The following is a 20476-nucleotide window of genomic DNA, read 5'->3' as shown; positions in this document are numbered from 1 at the left end:
AAAATTTCATTTGAAATTAATCGTCATGGTCTGCAATCGCCATGGCCATTTTGATTAAGCGATGCATCCCAGAAGACAGTTCGGCAAGCAACATGGCTGCGTCCTATAAATTTTTCGAGGAAGATGCTGTTTACAGAACGAACCGAAAAGGAGAACGCGAATTTGGTTTAGTTTTAGAAAATTCAGAATACGTCAGTAGCGACGAAGAGGAGAATGATTATGAAGATAATTTTGTCGTGAAAAAGGGGTTTATTCGAGTGTCGTGGTACCCGAAAGGCAATGAAGAAGTTGTGCCAGAAAATAAGGTGACTGATACTACTATTACTAGGCCCTAGTGATAGTGATACTGAGTGTCTAGTGTCGTATTGATACTGTCTGATAGTGACAGTGGTAATGTTATTACTCTGTTGTTCATGAGACAAAAAAAGCTTATCATAAGGCTTATGGAGTTATGCATAAATTCTAGGTTTGCAGAAAGGAGAAAATATCCTAGGAATTGTTCCAGGAGGTTTTTCAGAATTGTTTGAAGAATAGTTTAGTTATTACTAATAGTAATACTAGTACTAGTAGTAGTAGTAGTATTACTATTACTAATACTATTAGTTATTTTTATTTATGATGAGTAATACTAATTAATTACTATTACTAATAGTAATAGTTATTAGTGTATGCCTTGTTGTATGCCAAGAAATGCATGAAGATTAAGATTATTGCTAAGTTTTGTAGGGAACTGAAACAACATATGTAAAGCATTTAACGTAATAAAATCTCAATTCTGGGGTCACATGATCATTCCTGTACAGTACTGTGACTTCTAGAGTAGAGAGGAGAAAGATCAGAATCATGCAGCGGTACTATGAGTATGACGTCGTGTTTTACTACAACCAATTGAGCACGATTACCATGATCTTGGACAGGAAAATTAAGTCATGGTACTAGCGTCGCAGTAGCAAAATGTTTATATTTAATATTGCCATTCTCATATTCACAGTAAATAGGTAGTTGTCATGATTGTGTAAACCCAAACAAGAGATTTAACTTCATGTAGATTCGTTTTATTTAGGAAACGTAGCTGAGCAGAACATGAGATTACAAACCGCCATGCCGAACTCCCGTAGCTCCCCCTGGCTCTAAAATATCTAACGAAAGGATAGACAACTCTTTTACAGGGCGCTACCGTCATTAATCATTATGACATCTTGTTTCCTTTGAGATGAACATCTTATTCTATAGCATGAATGTCTTTGAATGACAAAAGATTAACTTTTCAACAATGCTAACCAAACGACACCTAACACTAATTTAGACAGTAGGGTAGACTGCCCACTGTCTGGACTTCAGATCCAGGGATTATTCTGCCCTTAGCGGATCTTAGTCGCCTTAAACTAACACTTGTAGTCTCCGAAACGGTGAGGTGGACGCACTGCCCGGCCACTCGATGTGAAGGTCACTGGTACCATATAGGTTGTTGCTTGACATCAGATGGTGAAGCTGTATCTGCATCTTCCTTCGACTCGGGACCATTGTTGCCTGGAGCAATGTTGCGTAAAGGTTGTTCAAGAACAACCGGTTCCTCTGCTGCCGGCACAACTATGCCTTGCTGTGTGGATGGAGGTGGCGTAGAATTCTGCCCACTAGGTGTCACTGGGGTGTCTTGTATATGTTTACGGTTCCGACGATGAATTCCCGCATTCGTCTGAATGATGTAGGATCGGTTGTTTTCGTCACCACCGATAACTGTTCCCCGCTTGGTCCACCGCCTTCTCCAGTGTCCCGCTTCGTCATGCGGGCAGACTGGCACTGTGCAGGTGAGGTAGTATTCGAGCACCTTCCTGGCATCATAATACGCTCTTGTAGGTGGCTAGCTGATTCGTCAGACTGACGATGTGCTGGCTATCTGGAACCTTTGGCAGTAGAGTTTCGCTCCAGTATCGGAAGTCTGGTCCGGAGTTTTTGTACCTGTAGTGCCATAGACGGAGACACCTGTAGCTTGAATGCGCAGTTGCCTTATAGTTCAACAATCCAATCTCTGGATCATCCAGCTTCAGTAAGGTTTAGCCGTCTGCACGGCACGTTCAGCCATCCCATTCTCTTGTGTGTGTATGGGTTGGTCGTTTTGTGAGTGAATCCCACGACTTAGCAAACTGACGGAATTCCGTGAGAGTATATTTGCAGCCCATTATCCGATATTACTGCATCTGGGATACCGAAAGCCGTAAACATTGCTTTCATTCTTGTAATTACACAGAGCTGCGTCAGACTTGTCAGCCTCTTCACTTCGATCCAACGAGACTAATAGTCTACCACTACCAGAAATGTCTGCTTGTTGAATTGCCGTTAGATCCGTCCAACATGGCTGTCGACGCCGTACCCTGCAACTCTATTGGCTGCAGGGGTTGTTCTCGCTGTGATTTGGTCTGCTCTGTCGACACTCTACCACCATTGACGCATCCACTGTTTTAATGTCGTTGGCGTTCTGTGTCGGCCACCATATGGTCTGTCCTGACTCTTTCACGGCACTTCGAGAGCCTTGGTGTGATTCGTGTAGTCGTTCTAAAGCATCCTGCCTCATGCTCTAGGCCCCAGACTTTTACTCGTGGTAGAACAACTATTCCATTTGTCACCGATAGCTCTGAGCGTACATGGTAATAGTGCCTCAAAGGTGTGTCACAGGTTTTGGGAGGGGTTGTAACATGTTATTCTTATGCAGTACTTACAAGTAGTTTTCACTTTCAGGTAAAACTTGCTGACAGATCAGTGATGCCGGGTGATATTGTCAGGAGAATTTCTGGCAAAGACATTCAGCGAGGCTATTGTCGAGTTGTCACGGTTACAGCAGATATTCACATCCTCGGAACGAAACTTGGCATTAAACATGTCAGCTCCCAGGACCTTATACCTCTAGAGGTAAAAAATCAGACGTGGAGCATATTAACTAGTATTTCAGATAAGGAATGGGTTAAGCACAAGATTTTATTATGTAAGAAAACCAATTGAACTAATATCAAATTTACTATCCAAAACCATACCACAATGGTAGAGTGGCAAAATGTTACTGAATCCAAAATGGCATTAGAATTGCTAATATGCTCATAGATGTGTGAAAAGTTTGCTGCGATTATCAGTTTACTAAAAATGGTATTAATATTATTATTTTTTTTGCTTAGGAGTTGTGTGAATATACTGTGATCGTGCTAGGGCCATGGGTAGGAGTTATCAGACAAAGCAATATCGATGTCACTCTACGATGCAGGGGTGGATCTAGGTATGGCTAATGATAAGTGTAAGATCTGTAGTTCTTAACTTAGTATAATGTGCAGTAGTCTTGAACACTGACAAACTCTTCCACAATCAATGCAAATGTCAATACACAATCGAAATGCGATTAATGGCCACCAGTAATTTTATTGTAATAAGATTTTGATTAAAATTATAATCGCAGGGGTCGAAATAAGCGATGGTCCGTTGGTCCGGGGCCATCAAATAATCAGGAGGAACATCAGATTTTCAAAGGCAATGGTCCGAAGGACCATTAAATATTTTGGTCCCATTTTACGGTAATTTTCTTTGAAGTTTCCATGTTCCAATATACTATTAAAGTGAATAAACAATTACTGTATCGTTTGATACATTCATTGTACAGTGAACGAGCTTGGCACTCGCCCGCTCGCCAATGTCGAGTGAAAATAATATCGGGCAAGTAAAAGCTAAAGCTGACTCGATCGCCCATGTTCGCGAGTAAAAATAATTCTCTAAAACTTTACTCAATTGTTGGTTCCTTACGTTATATATCCAAACGTTGATGAAAAACAATGCTAGCAATTGTGAACGGTGGCTATCGCACGGCATCCTCACTTTATATTATCAAAGGTCGCCGACAGTCAGCACAGCGTGTCTGGGGCGGCATATTGATTGATGTAGGGGGGAGGGGGGAGTGCAGGATTGCTTAAAAGTCATGTGGGGCATGTTCATTATAGGGGGTGGGCACCGCTGGGATCAGAGGACGACAGCAAAATTCTTTCTTGGAATTGAGGAAAAAGCTGCAATTGGGAATGACACATAATGAGCGTGCCGGCACGCAAAAATAAACGTTGTGTGAATTTCATTACGATTTTCCATGTATATATTGTAATATCAGGAGTGTATAATATCGATATAATATATAGATCTAATATATATATATATATATATATATATATACCTATCTATCTATCTATTTATATAATATAGATCTCTATATTATACACTCCTGGTAATATGATATGCACTGAACCAAAAGAGGACCTTAACGGCTCATAGATTGCAAGTAAATTTTGTACAGATCTGAAAATTCCTCGGACCCCGCCTATTCAGGGACCCCTTCCCGAACCCACCCCCATAGTCTATTTTTTCACTATTGTTTGACAAGCATTTTTGTTTTTAAATTTGGGCGAGTACAGATTCCGTTTGGGCGAGTTAACTTATTGACTCACTCGCCCAGTTTGGTGAGAGGTTTTTATTTTAAAGCTCTAACACTGTTGTAGGTGAATAATTATATACGGACCATTTTATCACCATGTAAAATCTCTTTCTTACGGTTGCACGCCGCATTACTTTTAGAGAACAATTTCAAATTTAGGAGGACCATCTAAAATTTTGGAGGACTATCTAAATTTCAAACTAGATGGTCCTTTTTTTATCATTATTTCTACCCCTGTAATCGCATACTGTGGTCCTGAACAGCGGCGGCCAATTTTCACAGTTGCTATGTGTGTTGATGAGACTTGTATAATTATAATGCACACTTGTGGTACAGGTGTGTTCTAACCGGCGAACAGGCATACGACCTTGACGATCTCCGGGATAAACGTAACCGAGACAGCGAGTTCACGGCGGGAGAGTTTTACGTTGGTCAGCAGCTTTGGGGAACAATGTTTTGCTTTGAGCACGCCAGGTGGCTCTCTATCACCAAGGGCATGGCAGCTGCTCGAAAAAACGACAACAAGAAAGTCTATGCAGTTGTGGAAGAGGTAATTACCACTTCGTTTACCGGATAGTAAAAGTGTATTATGTAAGATATAAAGCAGTTATATTTATGTGGATGTGTGGAGAAACGTTGCTGTATGTAACATGCGTTGATATTACGCCTTATAATAGTATTTGTACAGGTGAGTCAATGATTGCAAATTATGAATAGAATGTTTGTGGTATGTGGTGATAATATCTACGGTAAAGCCAAACAAAAAAATAGGTGTGTTTCCGGTCGACCGACCGTCCCTAGATTATTAGGGCCGACCCTAAACTTTTTTTTCCAAAAATAAAATAAAAAATAAAATATTATTTAAGATTCAATATTAAAACAGAATACAAACGAGGAATCATATTTATAACCTGTAAGATGTCGAATTAACAAACACCTGTATTTAAAAAAAATATATTTAAAAAAAAACCCTATCTACCTACCCTACTTTTGTTTTCGATGCAATAGGAAACACACCTAATTTTTTTATTGGCCTAACTAATGATGAGAATTGGTTGTAGGTTCAACTTGTGTCACTAGATGTACACTGGCAATGCCGTAGCTTTTCAAAGGACGATCGTGAATTAAAAGACATCATGATCAGTCCACCCAGCCATATCATAGAGGGAGATGACCTTAAAAGGTAGCAATTGTTCTTGAATTTTTCGTTCGAATTTGACATCTACACATTTTTGTTTCAGGAATATCACGTTTGCGTATTTTATCGTGGAAGAACATGTATATATTATGTGAACTGTTAAAAGTCAAGTCTAGTTGTCAGTATGAATCGTGTTGCTATGCACATTTGGACAGATAGTACTCAGACTTTTTTTCTTACAGAGTGAAGGTATTGAATGCGTTCGAGGCAGCTCGCTTGCAGCTTGGAGACAGAAACTATGTTGTTATTAAGGACAAGGACACTATAGTACCCTTGAAATCGCTCCTCACACATAAACCCAAGGCACCTGTAGCCGAAAGTAGTTCTCAAGCGACAGAAACTGAAATGCCCAACGGTGTTCCTAGCAGCGAAGCCGGCACAAATCTGGGAGCGATCCGGGACTCGGACAGAAACGCCGTCATGGCCGACGGTGACGCGGCCGAAAGCGGCTCCGATTCCGATTACGAGGACGATGAGGATTCCGACGCGGCGTCTGTGAATTCCGCAACGTCGCAGAACTCGAACAAAAAGAAGAGCAAGAAGCACACGGTGCGCGCGCTGCTCACGAAGTCGCTGAAGAACAAAAAGCTGCGGCGGGCGAAGGGCCGGGAACAGGAGGAGGAAGTGGAGGAAGTCAGCGTAACGCCCGGCGTGCGGGTGTGCGTCGAGTCGCTGCGTTCGTACTCAACAGCTGAGCTCGTCTGGCAGGTAAGCACGCTCGGCGGTGTGGACGGACGTGACGCTCACGCGGCAAAGGTGAACAAATCCAGTTCGAACACACCTCACAGTTTATTAACAAATATTGAATATCGTCGCGATACTGTTATTCGAATTCTGGATACAGCCACGCTAGCGCTGTGAGTCTGTTTATTGAACTCTTTTTTTATTCTGAATTCTCTTTCTTTCCTTTTCTCTCTCTCTCTCTCTCTCCCTCCTCCAATACCCTCTCTTTCCCTTCTTTTGTCACACTCTAATTCTGTCTTTTTCTCTTTTTGAGGGTCCTATAGTGAATAACAAAGTATTTTATCAAGCGAATTAGTGGATGTGATGCGATGTTAGAGAAAAAGAAATGGATGTAATTAACGTTGTAAACCCCTTTAAGGATGGGTCCGTTGAGAAGGACATTCCATCGGCAATGCTCTATCCTATATTGCACTTGGACGATCACGAATTTTTCCCCGGAGACTTTGTCGTCGACGCCAAAGGTGAGACATCAATTAGTTATCTACAGTAGAAGTCCAAAAATCCGTACTGCTTGGGGATTGGGTCGGTCCAGATTTTCCGGATTCTCGGGTAGTACTTTTAAAATTCAAATTTAAAAAGGAATAAAGAAGAGATGAGCAGGTAAACTTTTATAGTTTATTCATTGGCAAATACCGCAGCGATGGCTCAATGGTAGAGTGCTCGCCTCGCATGTGGAAGGTCGGGGGTTCATTTCTCGGCCGGGTCATACCAAAGACTTGAAAAATGGTACACACGGCTTCTCTGCTTAGCATACTGCAAATAGAGATAGAGTGTGGCAAGTTAGCTCGCAGTGCTACCAGTGGACTAACCCCCTACTGTGAAAGCAGCTGCGGGGCCTCAGGGCTACTAAAACGGAGATAGGCACCACCCTATGTGCCACATAGGCACGGGAAGGATTTAACTTTAACATTGGCAAATACAGCATGCTTCATTTACCAAAACTAGCAGTTTTAAAGAAAAATAAAGTCAACACTTGACAACAGTGCTCGTGCATACTTGCACACACACAAAAGCCTGCTAAATTTAAAAAGTTTGAGTTTCGAAAAGTCCGGGTTCTCGGTTGGTTCGGATTTCTGGCATCCGGATTTTTGGACTTCTACTGTATTACAGTCAAACCTGTACATAAATGCCAACCAAGGGAATGCCAGCCTAAAGGAAAATGCCAAATAGTGTACGTTCAATAGAGGTGAGTGCTTACACAGGTTTGACAGCACTTTACTGCATGTAAATTTTTTTACGCTTCTTTATAAATTGTCGGTGCCAGGTTTCTTGTAGAGAAGTTGTTATTCTTATTGCATTAAATGTTAATGCAACTGGTTTTCGACATTTGCTACAGAGACGAACACCAGAATGTACGGAGTCGTCCAGTCGGTTGATCACCAGGGCCGCACCGCCATCGTCCAGTGGATGAGAACGTACATTCCTTCGGTCAGCCAGGAGCCGGAGTGCGTATCACAGACCACGGTCAGCGTCTATGACCTTAAAGATCATCCGGACTTTCGATTTCGACACGGATCTTTTGTCATAAGGATCGCAAATATACCCGTGAGTTGTTGTGGCGATTACGATGCGCACATATGCAAAGTACGTCGATCAAAATGATGTTTCGCGTTTATTATGCAATTTTCGCATGAATCTGTAAGTACGCTTAATGGTCTGGTAGAACTCAGAGATCATTTGCCGAATTATATCCTACCCACATCAAAGAGCTCGTGAAAATTACAATCACAATGTGGGCTAACTCTTTTCCCCTTTGCGCATTCAATAATTGTTGCACACACGTCTAGGAATCCAGTCGTTCATATTGAAGCCATTTTTGTTCTGTTTGTTGTTTTATACAGGAGAACAGTGGATGTGATGCAGGCCAGGTACTGGATAACCAGCCATCTGGACAGGTCTTAATTCGATGGGCTGATGGCAACGTGTCAACTTGCTGGCCCCAAGATATCTACAAATTTGGTCCAGATGATGTGAGTATATAGATCTTTTGGTACCACGTTAGTAGATAGCAGCATTGGGGTATGACAGGTGGGACCAATTCTTTTGTTTCCCAATTCACCCAGATTCTCTACTAACATTCTTGTAACTGGACGTGTGTTTTACAGGAGAGAGTTGAGTGCCTCACATTAACTTGTGCCTTGTTTTGTCATTTAACCTTTTAGTAAGGAATAGGGTTATGACATTACACAAGAGCACTAAACCTTGGACATAGGTCACCTCGACTAGTTTAAGTGAGCTCATCTTTTTACGTGAAATGCAGGCCAATCCAAGTAAGGTGTACATGACGTCTTATGCGTCAAAAACGTTAAAAATGTTGATCAGTACGTCTTGACGTGCAATGCTGTGCTGTACAATGCTCTGCTGTGCAGTGCTGTGTAAACTGATATCACAAACAGCTTTGATTATAGTTTCGTTATCTATGAAAGCTACTGATGTCCGACCATTGCTGGTACAATTCTGGATGACCTTTGTACATGTTCCAGTCGGTATGTGTGTAATAACTGTGCAATGAAGGTTATTACTTCGTACTTCAACAACTATCCTAGAAATATACTAATTCCTTACACCATGTTAACGAAAATACCAAATTTTTTTTACATGTATTTCCAAAATTGCAGTACAAGTTCATGAAATACAAATTTATACATAATTAATATATTGTAGTCGCTGGATAACTCTGCTGCCAGACGACTGTGCGCTTATAGTTAAAGTGCTATATGCGCCGTGTAACTGCTTGACTAAATCTACCAATACGATAATAAAATGAGAGTAGACTGATGTTGGTTATAACTGCCGTTTCACTATATATTATATACTTGAAAATATCCCCATTTCGGCCAATGTGCATATGTTCAGGATGGAACAGCTGTTTAGCATGTGAGTTGAAACCAAGTTCTGCTTAAAGTGTTGTCTGTTCTTTGCCGACGGTTGTCCAGCTAATGTAATGATACTGCTGCGGTGTATCTCCAACTATAATTATTCCTTGCAAATTGACACATACTACGCGGACGGTGGTGCCGCCACCATGTGTATCTAGTTTGTAGCCGGGCTAATGTTGTTTACTGTGTAACTACTTTTAACATGTTTGTGTGTGTTCATCAGATAAATCCGTCTTCACTGCCGCTGGTGTGGTATATGATTATGCCGGGTGAATGCTATATGCGGTCGCGTAGTGACGTTAGCGTTGCTACAATATATTATAATATATTACTGTGATAATATATATTTAAAAAAATTATTTACCCAATTTTAGGCTTTGACATGATTGTGATGACAATATCTATCTATGAAACGTGAAAGCATCCATTTGAAAGTGCAAATTATTTATATTTTCCTACCGCTACTGATCACGCGTGATTCTGTTTAAAAGTGATGACGTGAAACAGAATCGTAAGTACTGCTCTATGGCTGGTAGCTCAGACATGACCTTATGTTGAGATACACGCCATGCAGTTTGATCATGACTAGTCCTACAGTTTTGCGCGCATAGACGCCGGGCCACCGACGTGCGCGGCGTACTCTCGCAGATCGCGCTCAACGACAACGGGGAACGTCGCGCAGATGGTGTGAGCATCGCTCCACGTGTCGAGCCGGTCACGCCGCAGCGCGAGTCGGCCCTCGGCGAACGCCTCCAGCGCGCGCCGGCCCGGCGAGTCGCGCGCGAACTGCCGCGCGTCCGCGTTCACCGCGAAGCTGACGCGCCGGCCCGGGTGCGCGCGCGCGGCGTGCGCGACGTGGTGCCGGAAGTGCGCGACCGCCGAGTCGGCGTCCCTCGCGTAGATGACGACCTTGTAGGCGACGGCGCGCGGATCGGCGATCGCGCGCACGCACCCTAGGCTCACCGACGCGTAGCGGTCGCCGTGGCGACGCTCGGCGACGACGTACGGGTCCTCGTTGTCGACGATGAGCCGGTAGTTCTCCGGCGCCACCTTGTAGAGGATCATGTCGACGAGGACGTGGTCGATGCCAAACAGGTGCTCGGCGACGCGCGGGTTCGTTAGCAGCTCGCGACGCTCGCGCTCATCGAGCCCCGCGAGGCGGGACGCGTCTCGCGTCGTCTCGCCGCACGCTGCGAGCAGACGATCAGCCGAGTCAAACTTGTAGACGAAGAGCGCCTGAAAGATAACAGGGTGCGAAATTAACGCGAGTCCGGAGTCAAATACTTCCTGATATACTGTCGGACTCCCTGATTTGACATATGCAGGAGTCCGTGTGACTCCCTGAAAATTCTGCTACACTAACTAGTTCGTTCAAGAGCACGGCCTCGCAGAATGTTTCAGTATTAAAATGCCCAAAGAAAATTTGGCAGACGTGCAACCTCATGAACCTTCAAAATAAGCACATGTATGCGTTATTGTAATTATCTTTAGTTTTGAACTTCAGACTGCGGACTCCTTCATTTTGCTGCGGACTCTCTCTTTTTGACGGCAGGGAGTCCGTTGGACTCCCTTGTTCACAAGTTAATTTCTAACCCTGGCTGATAGTTATTTTAGTACTTTGTTAACGTGGTTTCTACAACGAAAATGAGATTTGTCTCACAGCATGCTGCTAGGGAATTAGACGGCCAGGGTGAAGTTCCAGGCAAAGCATGAAAGATGAGAGATGCTCTTATCAATAGTTATTTTGCTATATACACGTGCTAGGGTTCTATATTTCGCAAAAGTAATGTTTTTCAAAATAAAGGTGAGATTTGTCGCATGGCACGTCACTGGCAAACTATTGACAGAAGTGAAATTATAAACAAAGAGTACCTGAAAGGTGGGAGATACATTCATTGATTTGTTTTCACTGCGGTTTAGCTACATCTGACCTGTGGTTCTATATTATGAGCAAACAAAGATGGCATGGATGTTTCTAAAATGAAGATCTGATGTAAAATTATCATGAATGATTCTAAAACAAAAATGAGATTTTTAGAATGGGCGGCAATGAAATACTATGTCTGTAACATGGCTGTGGCCTTTACGTTTGATTGGAATATGCTATCCCCACGCCACTATATGACCGACGTACCCATTTATTCAGGAGGGATTGACCCGCCGGAATTGTAGGGATGGGTCCGTCGATAACCTTTGTGTATAATGCTGACGTAATCTGTCTGTGTTGCGAGATGACGTCTATGTAACCGTAGAAGCCGAGATTGTAGTTGGCACCCGCTTTGCAGAATTCATGCTTGGTGCGCCCAAAGCGCATGTACAAAGTCTTTCCACTATCCTGCACTGTGAGGATTGAGAAGGAGATCTGTGAAGAAGGAAATAACAATGAATGCTGCCTCAGACAGTTGCACAAAATGCTACAACAATAGCCTCTTGTTAGATACTTACACAAGGTATAGTTCTTTATTAGACAGCTACATGATCTGAGGCGATAGCCTTGTATCACAGATATACACCAGGTGCAATAGGTATTGTGTATGGGACAGCTAAAGTGCAATGTTGTTTGTGAGGTGCGTAGGCACCTCAGCTGCATGGGGTGTACTTGCCACCTATCACAGACCTACCTGAGGAGATATTAGGCTTTTACATATAGCAACGTACACTTTCCTCATATATATTATATACTATATAATAGGTCCATTCACTAATCTAATATAGGTTGTTATATTTTGTTCCAATCTAGAACAACAATATGAAAATTCCAGGTCTACTTTGACTAATTTAATGCAAGCATGGAATATCAATTTCACGTGTAATCACTTCATCAACTATAATAAAACATTGCCCCATACCACTTGTCCTGCAAGTTCGGCGACGTACGCAAAGTTGTAGGGTTTGCTTAGGTATGCTCTGTATGTTTTCTCGTTGCCAATAGGATCACGGCCATTGTAGATATTCTTGTTGATGTCATACACTGCCTGGTGATCATCAACTTGGGCTCGCCTGTTGATGCAAACGTAGATTCGCAAGGTTACTTGTGCATTAAGTTTATTTTAAGACCCCAAGTTCATAACAATTAGGTTGGATTTAAGTTTAGGTTTAGGCTAAGGATAACAACATGGATGGATGTTACAAATTATGTATGCACATGGGAACCAATGTATAGACTTGAAATTCTGCCTGATATATTATATTATTCCGCATTGTCTGTAGCCTGACCATGTTACAAGACTCTGACCATTCTTGGAGCTATGCTGTCTGTAGATACAATAAGTAACGAAACCCAACAAGAGTATGGTAATAGGATAAAGGTTAGTTTGGGACCCCGCAAATGTTTTCGCATATATGTGCTAAACTAATTTGGGTGCTAAACTAGGCTTGCGCCGGGTAATGTATCCCTACTCTTGTTGAGTTACATTACTGTATATATGCTGGCTGTAACCCCCAAAATATGGTATATATTGTACGAAGTGGCTATATGCCCGGCAGCCGGGCACGGTCTTTGATTTCCTAAATGCCCGGCAGTTTTTAATTTTCGGTGATTTCTCAAGTAAACAGTGTACTACGTGATCCAAAGTATTCTACATTTGTTTAGAAATGTCAAGCGATTTTCGTTAGAGCTGTATATTCGAACTAGCCCAATTCTCCTAGCTTCGGATCACTGAGCGAATGAACTCGCAATCGACACTTAGAAAATATCCGACGGCTGCCGGGCACGATCTTCGATTTCCTAAATGCCCGGCAGTTTTTAATTTTCGGTGATTTCTCAAGTAAACAGGAGGGTTAGGGTTAGGGTTAGGGTGCCGGCTGCCGGGCATATAGCCACAGCGTATTATTGCAAAGCCTGCAGACAGGAGGAAAGATCGAGACAGTACAGAAAATGCTACATCTCTAAGCTGCATGTGACCTTATACTATTACTAGGTCTCCTGCAGTTATGCACAGATTACCTGAACGTGATCGTATTCATACTGCCTGCTAGTGCTACAGCGTGTTTCCTTCGTCCGGCAGCAGGATGATGTAGTGGATTACGAGCTTTACTCCCGGCTGCATGTGCATCGGTGCGAATGTGCAAAGGTGTCTTGACCTTCCCAAGTTCTATATAGCACTTGTACACCACTACTTGCACCGCTGTGTCTATAATAGGGAAGGTCCATAATTTATAGATAAGTCACAGTACTTCCGCGGACGCCGTGTTCCGAGGCGGTGACTCATCTTATCAATGTCAAGTGTCTATGTCTACATAGAAACAAATACGTCTATAGCTCTAGTACTATAGCCCGCGTACAGTTGCCACTGGGCACTGGCGCGCAGCGGGCTATAGTACTAGAGCTAATAGTAATACGTCTACAACTTCAACTACAACTGAAGTGTTTACATAAGCAACGACCTCCGACGTATCGTGTGCCGTACTCTGTTTGGACATTTGCAATATATATATGAATATGGAGATAAACTCCGAAGTAGTCTATTTCGTTGGATCTGACAACAAGATAACATTTGAACATGTATATAACAGATTACCGCTAGAAGAAGGGTAGAAGAAGGGTAAAAAACTACACATGAAAACTAGATATCAAGATCAAAGCGGTTGTCGAGTCGAAAGCGACATCTATCGGTGCTTATATAAATGATATATTATATAGATTATTATTTATTAGTATTTTTGTCGCTATTATTTCACAACCCAATGTGGCGTCTTGATTGATTGTAGGATAGCGATGGAGGCTGGGGAGATGGAGACAGTGAGGATGGGAGTTCCGACGACAGCTGGGAGACCGAGTCCGAGAAGTCGTTCACAGGCCAGGAGAAGTAAGTTGTTTTTAGTCATATATTGTGTCCTCAGTATATATACATTATAATTTATATTTTTCTATTATATATATATACATATATTTATTTATTTATTTAATAATTCATATTGCGCGTGTACGTGTGCATTATAATTATATTATATAATTTATCTTTAATAAATTTATTCTCCTTGGCTTCTCTATTGTGATTTATTCTCGTATCAATTACGGCAAATAATTTATAAATGTACGTTCCTTTACATCTTCTGTTTTGGTGTCGTGAATAATTTTTTATGAAACCATAACCATATACCATGAATGCAAGATGTCCGCTCACAGTGCTCTGTTGTTTAACAGTGACGACCCGGCCGTGGTCGCAGGCGTCGTCACGCAGCTAGCAGCGAACATCGAGACGGCACGCGCCGCCATGTCGCGCCTCGAGGAGATCTTTATTCAGAATCCGACTCTGCAGAGCAACAGCATCATCCGTCAGATCCTTGACGTCTATCGGGAGTGCCGACACATGGACAGGTGCAGGGAAAAAATTTCTTTTTTCCACGGGAGCTCTTTTTTAAAAGTCTGTGGAAAATATAGCTTTCGTCAAAAATTTTACGGGAGCTATTTTGAGCCTCACAGGAACAATTTCAGAGGGTTTGAAGAGCGAATTGCTCATTGCTCCCGTGTATTTTTTACCATGGCTATGATATGAGATGTGAGGCAGATGTAGCTATATTGTAGTGACATACATAAAATGTTTTAACTGGTTTTAATGCTGTTGTTTCTATGCTTAGATTGAGTATAAATAGTTATAATTAATATCAAGTTACAGTATAGTACAGCATATATGAGTAGTTACAATAAAAAATTAGGTGGTTGTGTATGGCATTCTTCCACTAGGATAGGTACATGTCTTACACGTGTTGCTGCGATCATGTTCATCCGTACAGCATTCTTCCACGGGAGTATAGGTGGCTTACATGTGTTTTTGCACCCAGGTTGATGAGTACGGCGTTCTTCCACGAGAGCCACTTCGATGGCCTCATCGCAGAGCTAAAGGTGAAGGCGCGGCAGCACGCAGCATCCCGTGTTGCACAGGACGTGTTGCACATGCTCAACAACCACGGCACCGTGACCGGCGCGCGCACCGCCGACCCCGACACCGGTTCGGCGGAAGCGCCCGCGGGAACGCCGGCGTCAGCTCGCGTCGCGACGACGGACAGTGAGCCGCGTGACGATTCAGCCGCCGGGGTTGAAGGTCGCGCGAGGACAGCCGAGCAGAATGCCGGCATTGTCGAGAACGACAGTCAACCAGTGTCCCAGGTAGTGTCCGGCGGAGGGTGGGAGGAGGGAAGGCAACGGGTGAGTAACGGCTCCGTGTGCGCGCGCCTCTTCGCGCTTCTTCGACAGCAGCTGTTGAAGGCCCACGAGGAGGTCACCAAGCGGTTCGGCGTGATTGGGGATGCTCTGCTGAAGGAGGAGGATGAAGAGGGTGTAGCGGAGAAGACAAAGGATGGAGGCGTGGAAAAGGATGCTCCCGCAGAGACCCAAGAGAGTGAAGCTGAAGTATCGTCTAGTCAAGTATCAAGCAGTCGATGCGAGGGTATGTGAGCAATACTGCAGTATATACTAGAATAAAATATATATATATATCGAGGACTCTCATTATGATTATGTATTAAGCATTTGTGATGTGATTTTACTTCTCGCATTTATTTGTGACACGAAACCAAGTTGTTTTAAAGTAAAAAAACTCGTGAAATTTTTTCATGATATTTGAATAGGGTTTCAACAAAATCTTTTCTTTTCAGAGTTCACAATGCTTGAGATGGTACCAGATACCCATAAGTTTAAACTCAGTGTCTTTCAACCTGTGGACAGCAGGAATTTTTTCTCAGCTGTCAGGAGAGAGGTAAAAGCTTCACCAGTTTAAATGGATATGTGTCAGAAATTAGGTTTAATATCAAACAATATATGGATAGAATTTTAGGGCTTAAAGTGGAATGTACAAAGGTTAATGACTAAGAATAAGTATGACAGGATTCTGGTAATTGACAACAATTGTAGTACTATTTTTAGTAAGTGTATCTAATTTTCACCTATTCTCTGTTTCAGCTGAAACTCTTGCAGCATCTTCCAGAAGGCATTCTGGTCCGGGGTTTTGAGAACAGAATGGTAAGTGATTTAACCAGTGTTGAGTAATTATACAATTGTTATCAAGTTATCGTTCCATCTATTTCAGAACAAACATTTGATAAGGCTGACTTCTTTTATTTTGCCAAGAAAATCTTAATAACTTGCACAGTTTTTAAGTTTCCTGTAGGAACTATGTGTAAACTACTAATGAGCTAAACACTGCTCAGCCTTCTTCACCTGCCATCACCGTACATTTCAGGACCTGTTTTCTGCAATGATTAAAGGCCCTATCAGAACACCCTATGAGGATGGACTGTTCCATTTCGACATTCAGCTTTCGAATGATTACCCCGAACTCCTCCCGTATTTCACTATATCTCCTACTGCTCAGACAGACTCAACCCAAACCTGTACGAGGATGGCAAAGTTTGTGTGAGTCTTCTGGGGACCTGGTCGGGAAAGGTAAGATCTACAGGAGCCAGCAGCAATGCAGTTCCAGTTCAGGTTACCTGACAGCGTGGTGCAAGTATGTGAACCTGATGCACTTTATTATATCGTTCATGTTCAACACTGGACCTTTGTTTCAACATGGTGTAATTGCTGTGGAATTTCAGCTCTATCAACATCACCTGAGGTGGCTGTGTCGGCATTTTAAGCGTTAGCAGAGCACGTATATCATATGATATATGTGTCCTGGCGTTAGTTAGGTTTTAATGGCATAATTTCAGGTATGAGGCTGCTGGCGCCATCTAGTGGTGTGTTTCTCTCTGCAGGGTACAGAAGTCTGGACAAGTAAATCCAACCTGCTGCAAGTGCTAGTGTCCATTCAAGGCCTTATACTTGTTAATGAACCCTACTACAACGAGGCCGGGTGAGCTAGCTTCATGTTTGGAGAGTTAAGACTTTTACACAGCTGTAGAATGTTAGCTGGTTTTTTTTTTGTGGTTATTCTCAATTTAACTGTGAAGATTTATTTCCGTGCTGCATTAATTTCACTGTTAGTTTAGATGAACGTCTTTCTGAAATATTTCATGCTTATCCTCTTTAAATTGAATTATTTTCATTTGAAATTATATTTTCTGAAATGTTTCGTGGGCTGCAGCTATGAGAAGCAGAGAGGAACACAGCAGGGAGCGGAGAATAGTCGCATGTACAACGAAATGGCCGTCCTCAAGCTGATACAGTCCATGACTCGGCTCCTGAACAACCCATCTATAGCATTTAGAGACGAGATCGTTGAGCATTTCCGAGGAAGAGCGTTGAAGTGAGTATAGGCGCATCTTTATCACGTCTTATATAGAGTTGAGCATGTAATTGGTTCACCAAGGCAGCCACCGGGATTGTCAGTGGCTAGTGTAAATGTATTTATTCATTATAAATTTACTTGAGTACATTTTAATGGCTAGTTTTACATGAATGTGACGTGTGGGTTTTCGTTTTGAATGCAAGCATGGATTATTTGTTTCTTTCTCAGGATGATTGAAAGATTCGACAAATGGTTGAAGATTTCCCAAGCATGGTCATCTAGAATAGCTGATTTGACCTCCCCTGCATCTCCTAGTTTGGAGAGCTCTTTCCTCAGTGATCTTATGCAATCTCAAGCAGGTGTGCAGTGTAAACACTCACGAGCTGGCACATGAGAGCTACGTAGGCATAGCCAGTGCAGTTCACTTTCAAGATATAGCCATTGAACGCCTTGTGCTCATGTTAGGGAGTGCTTATTCAGGTTCCTGTCACAGATTTCTCAGTTCCTGTGTTAGAAACTTATCCTTGTTGAAATTGGATTTATTACAGAGTCCATGCACTGATTATCTAGAGCTACTTGGAAAACTTATATATAGACTGGTTATTTTAAAGCTGCTGTAGATGGCTGTCATCAATAAATTCTGTAATAGGTTTCAGCAAACCACAGTAACTTTATATCCAAATAGTTACATAAAAAGTATTTCCCCTGCATGCACCAAACCATCATTACTACACTTACTATGCAATATGTGCCACAAATATCAGAACATACTGTAATTTTATGTGTGTATTTTCTGGACTTTTCATTTTGTGACACTACCATTTTTATTCGTTCATATTGAACTTGGACCACTTGGCAGTGACGTTTGATTGATGACTAGGTATCCACACTAATTTTTGCTTGCCAGAACCACATCGTCACATTCGTGTTCATTTCCTTTCAGGAAAGCCTGGCGGACGCTGTGATAGCACATCGGAATCGTGGTCGATGCCTGATTTTCCATTGCTACCTGCATCCCGCGGCTTCTGCATTACTCTTGAGCGCCATCTGCAGGAGTTCAAGGAAACCTGGGAGAGAGTAGGGTCTGCTGGTGCACAGATACCTTCTGCTCGATAGTTGTGCATGGGCCACATGTTTGCCCACTGTAACAGTACATTTCTTCCCCTTATTTATATATGGATTCTTTGCATGCAAACCTGCGTAACATCCTCAAATTTATTTACTGGTTCTGATGCTGGAAAATTCGTAGACGTAGCTACTTCACTTAATAAGTTGAAAAAACCGTCAATAGTCGAAAACCGAAACTCTTACCCCTTCCCCTTCCCCCCATAACGCTGTGGCATTTCACTCTCGAGAAACGGTTCCCTATAGTTCTGCATGTTGTATCTTCACTTTCCATAAGAATTCTTCATGTAAATAAATTGTATGGGCATGCGTTATTTCTGTGAAGTCGGAAACATGCTGTGCAATGCACTGGTGTACAAACACCTAGCCCCCCCTCCCCCCATTGCAGCACTAAATGCCAGCAGACAGCTGGAGCCTGAAGAGATGTGTTGATATTGACAGTGGAAGACTCGTTTCTCTCATACAGGAACTGTATGACGAATAATGCGTAGCTTTCACTCATCTTCACATTTCCATGTCTTTGCTTTCCATGCAGTGTTAAACCAGTAGGCACTTAATATTATATATAATTGTGTGGGCTAAACTAGCTACAAATAATAGTTTATGCATTAATTACAATTGTGCTTGGCATATTCATCTGCTGTTAGTTCTATGCTTACTTGTCTGCATAGTTACATATGCTGCTGCAATCATAAACCACTCTGTGGAGTAAAATACCTCTAATTTGGGCAAATAATTTTCCATCTGTCTCTGCATAGTAGGTACATGAAAGTAAAGAGTCCATGCTTTTATGATCCTTAAACTATTATATGCAATAACAAGCAAAAATATCATGTCAATACTTGTATATGACTTCTTTGGTGGGGAATATAAAAGTTTTTCACCTGTAAATGTTGTAATTGATAATATAGTATATACAGCTGCTCGCCATATTAATTAATTTTAACAGCGATTAATAGTGATGAAATGTTCAAATGTAACTGCAGACATCAGGCAAAAACAATCGTTTTGCTCAGGAATTTCATCTAGTTTTATACTGACTGTAACAAGTTAACAACATAGTAATAATGTAGTGGCATCCCGAAACACAAAGATGCATAGTGTGACGTAATGCATACAAGAGGTAAATAATATTTGCATTTTAATTGTGCCAACATGCTGAGCTTACGTTAAAACATGCACACCAATATTAAATAAACTCCACAAATATTCGTATAATAAACCGTCTTCATAACAGTGATTAGCAGCTACGTGCAGATATCTAGGAGTGTGATGTGTTGACAGCTTTGGATTTTGTTGTTGGGGGTATTATCTATTCAGTTAATTAACATTTTAAATCAATGAATGTTTGAATATTAGTATGATCCTGATCCTATGTCATTATACGTTAAGAGATCTAGCTCAGCAGTGATCACATAGCCAGTCATAATCTCACAAACTGTAAATTATTTGATAATCGATCAGTGAAATGGGAGTGGTATTCCCCATGCGCATAGCTGTGTGCTGGCTGCTTGAACATGTTGCAGATGCATGGCTTCCGTTAATCATCAATAAATTATGCTGTTTCGCAAAATAATTTGTCTAATGCGTTTAATATACAATCTTCTTATCAATCACCAGGGCAGTCTTCCGCTGGTGTGGTCCCAGGTGTATGGTACATTGGATGATTTAAAACTATTTACGATGGTCAGGGGCTTGCAGAATAAGAGAAAGGCTTCTTTTAGTTTTTCTGCAAAGTTTACTTTTGCTATTGGATTGTCTGGGTGCTCTTGTGTTGTGTCTGACAACCTGATGCCACTTCGACTTCAATGGCCCGAACACATCTTTATCTAGGGGGCTGCATTAGATGGGTGGCGTTCGGGACAATCCGATATATTTCGATTCCCTTTGCTTTAGCATCTTC

The 20476-nt window shown here is 42.1% G+C and overlaps 1 protein-coding gene across 1 annotated transcript; it reads left to right on the top strand.

Annotated features, from left to right (window-relative positions):
* Positions 1-87: 87 nt before the first annotated feature.
* LOC106804726 ((E3-independent) E2 ubiquitin-conjugating enzyme-like) lies at positions 88-20149 on the top strand. Its single transcript, XM_014806034.1, is given in 20 exon segments — positions 88-305; positions 2737-2907; positions 3168-3265; positions 4796-5009; positions 5521-5642; positions 5840-6365; positions 6760-6862; positions 7738-7946; positions 8243-8371; positions 13991-14088; positions 14427-14600; positions 15065-15669; positions 15878-15978; positions 16182-16241; positions 16462-16552; positions 16555-16664; positions 16976-17073; positions 17305-17466; positions 17677-17807; positions 18392-20149. Coding segments are annotated over 20 exon segments (3588 nt in total). The 5' UTR covers positions 88-92; the 3' UTR covers positions 18565-20149.
* The last annotated feature ends 327 nt before the right edge of the window (positions 20150-20476 follow it).

This window comes from Priapulus caudatus, unplaced genomic scaffold, assembly GCF_000485595.1.
Source record: "Priapulus caudatus unplaced genomic scaffold, Priapulus_caudatus-5.0.1 Scaffold84, whole genome shotgun sequence".
NCBI classification, from domain to species: domain Eukaryota; kingdom Metazoa; phylum Priapulida; class Priapulimorpha; order Priapulimorphida; family Priapulidae; genus Priapulus; species Priapulus caudatus.
The sequence above is the reverse complement of the archived record's forward strand: the minus strand, read 5'-3'. Positions and strand labels throughout refer to the sequence as shown.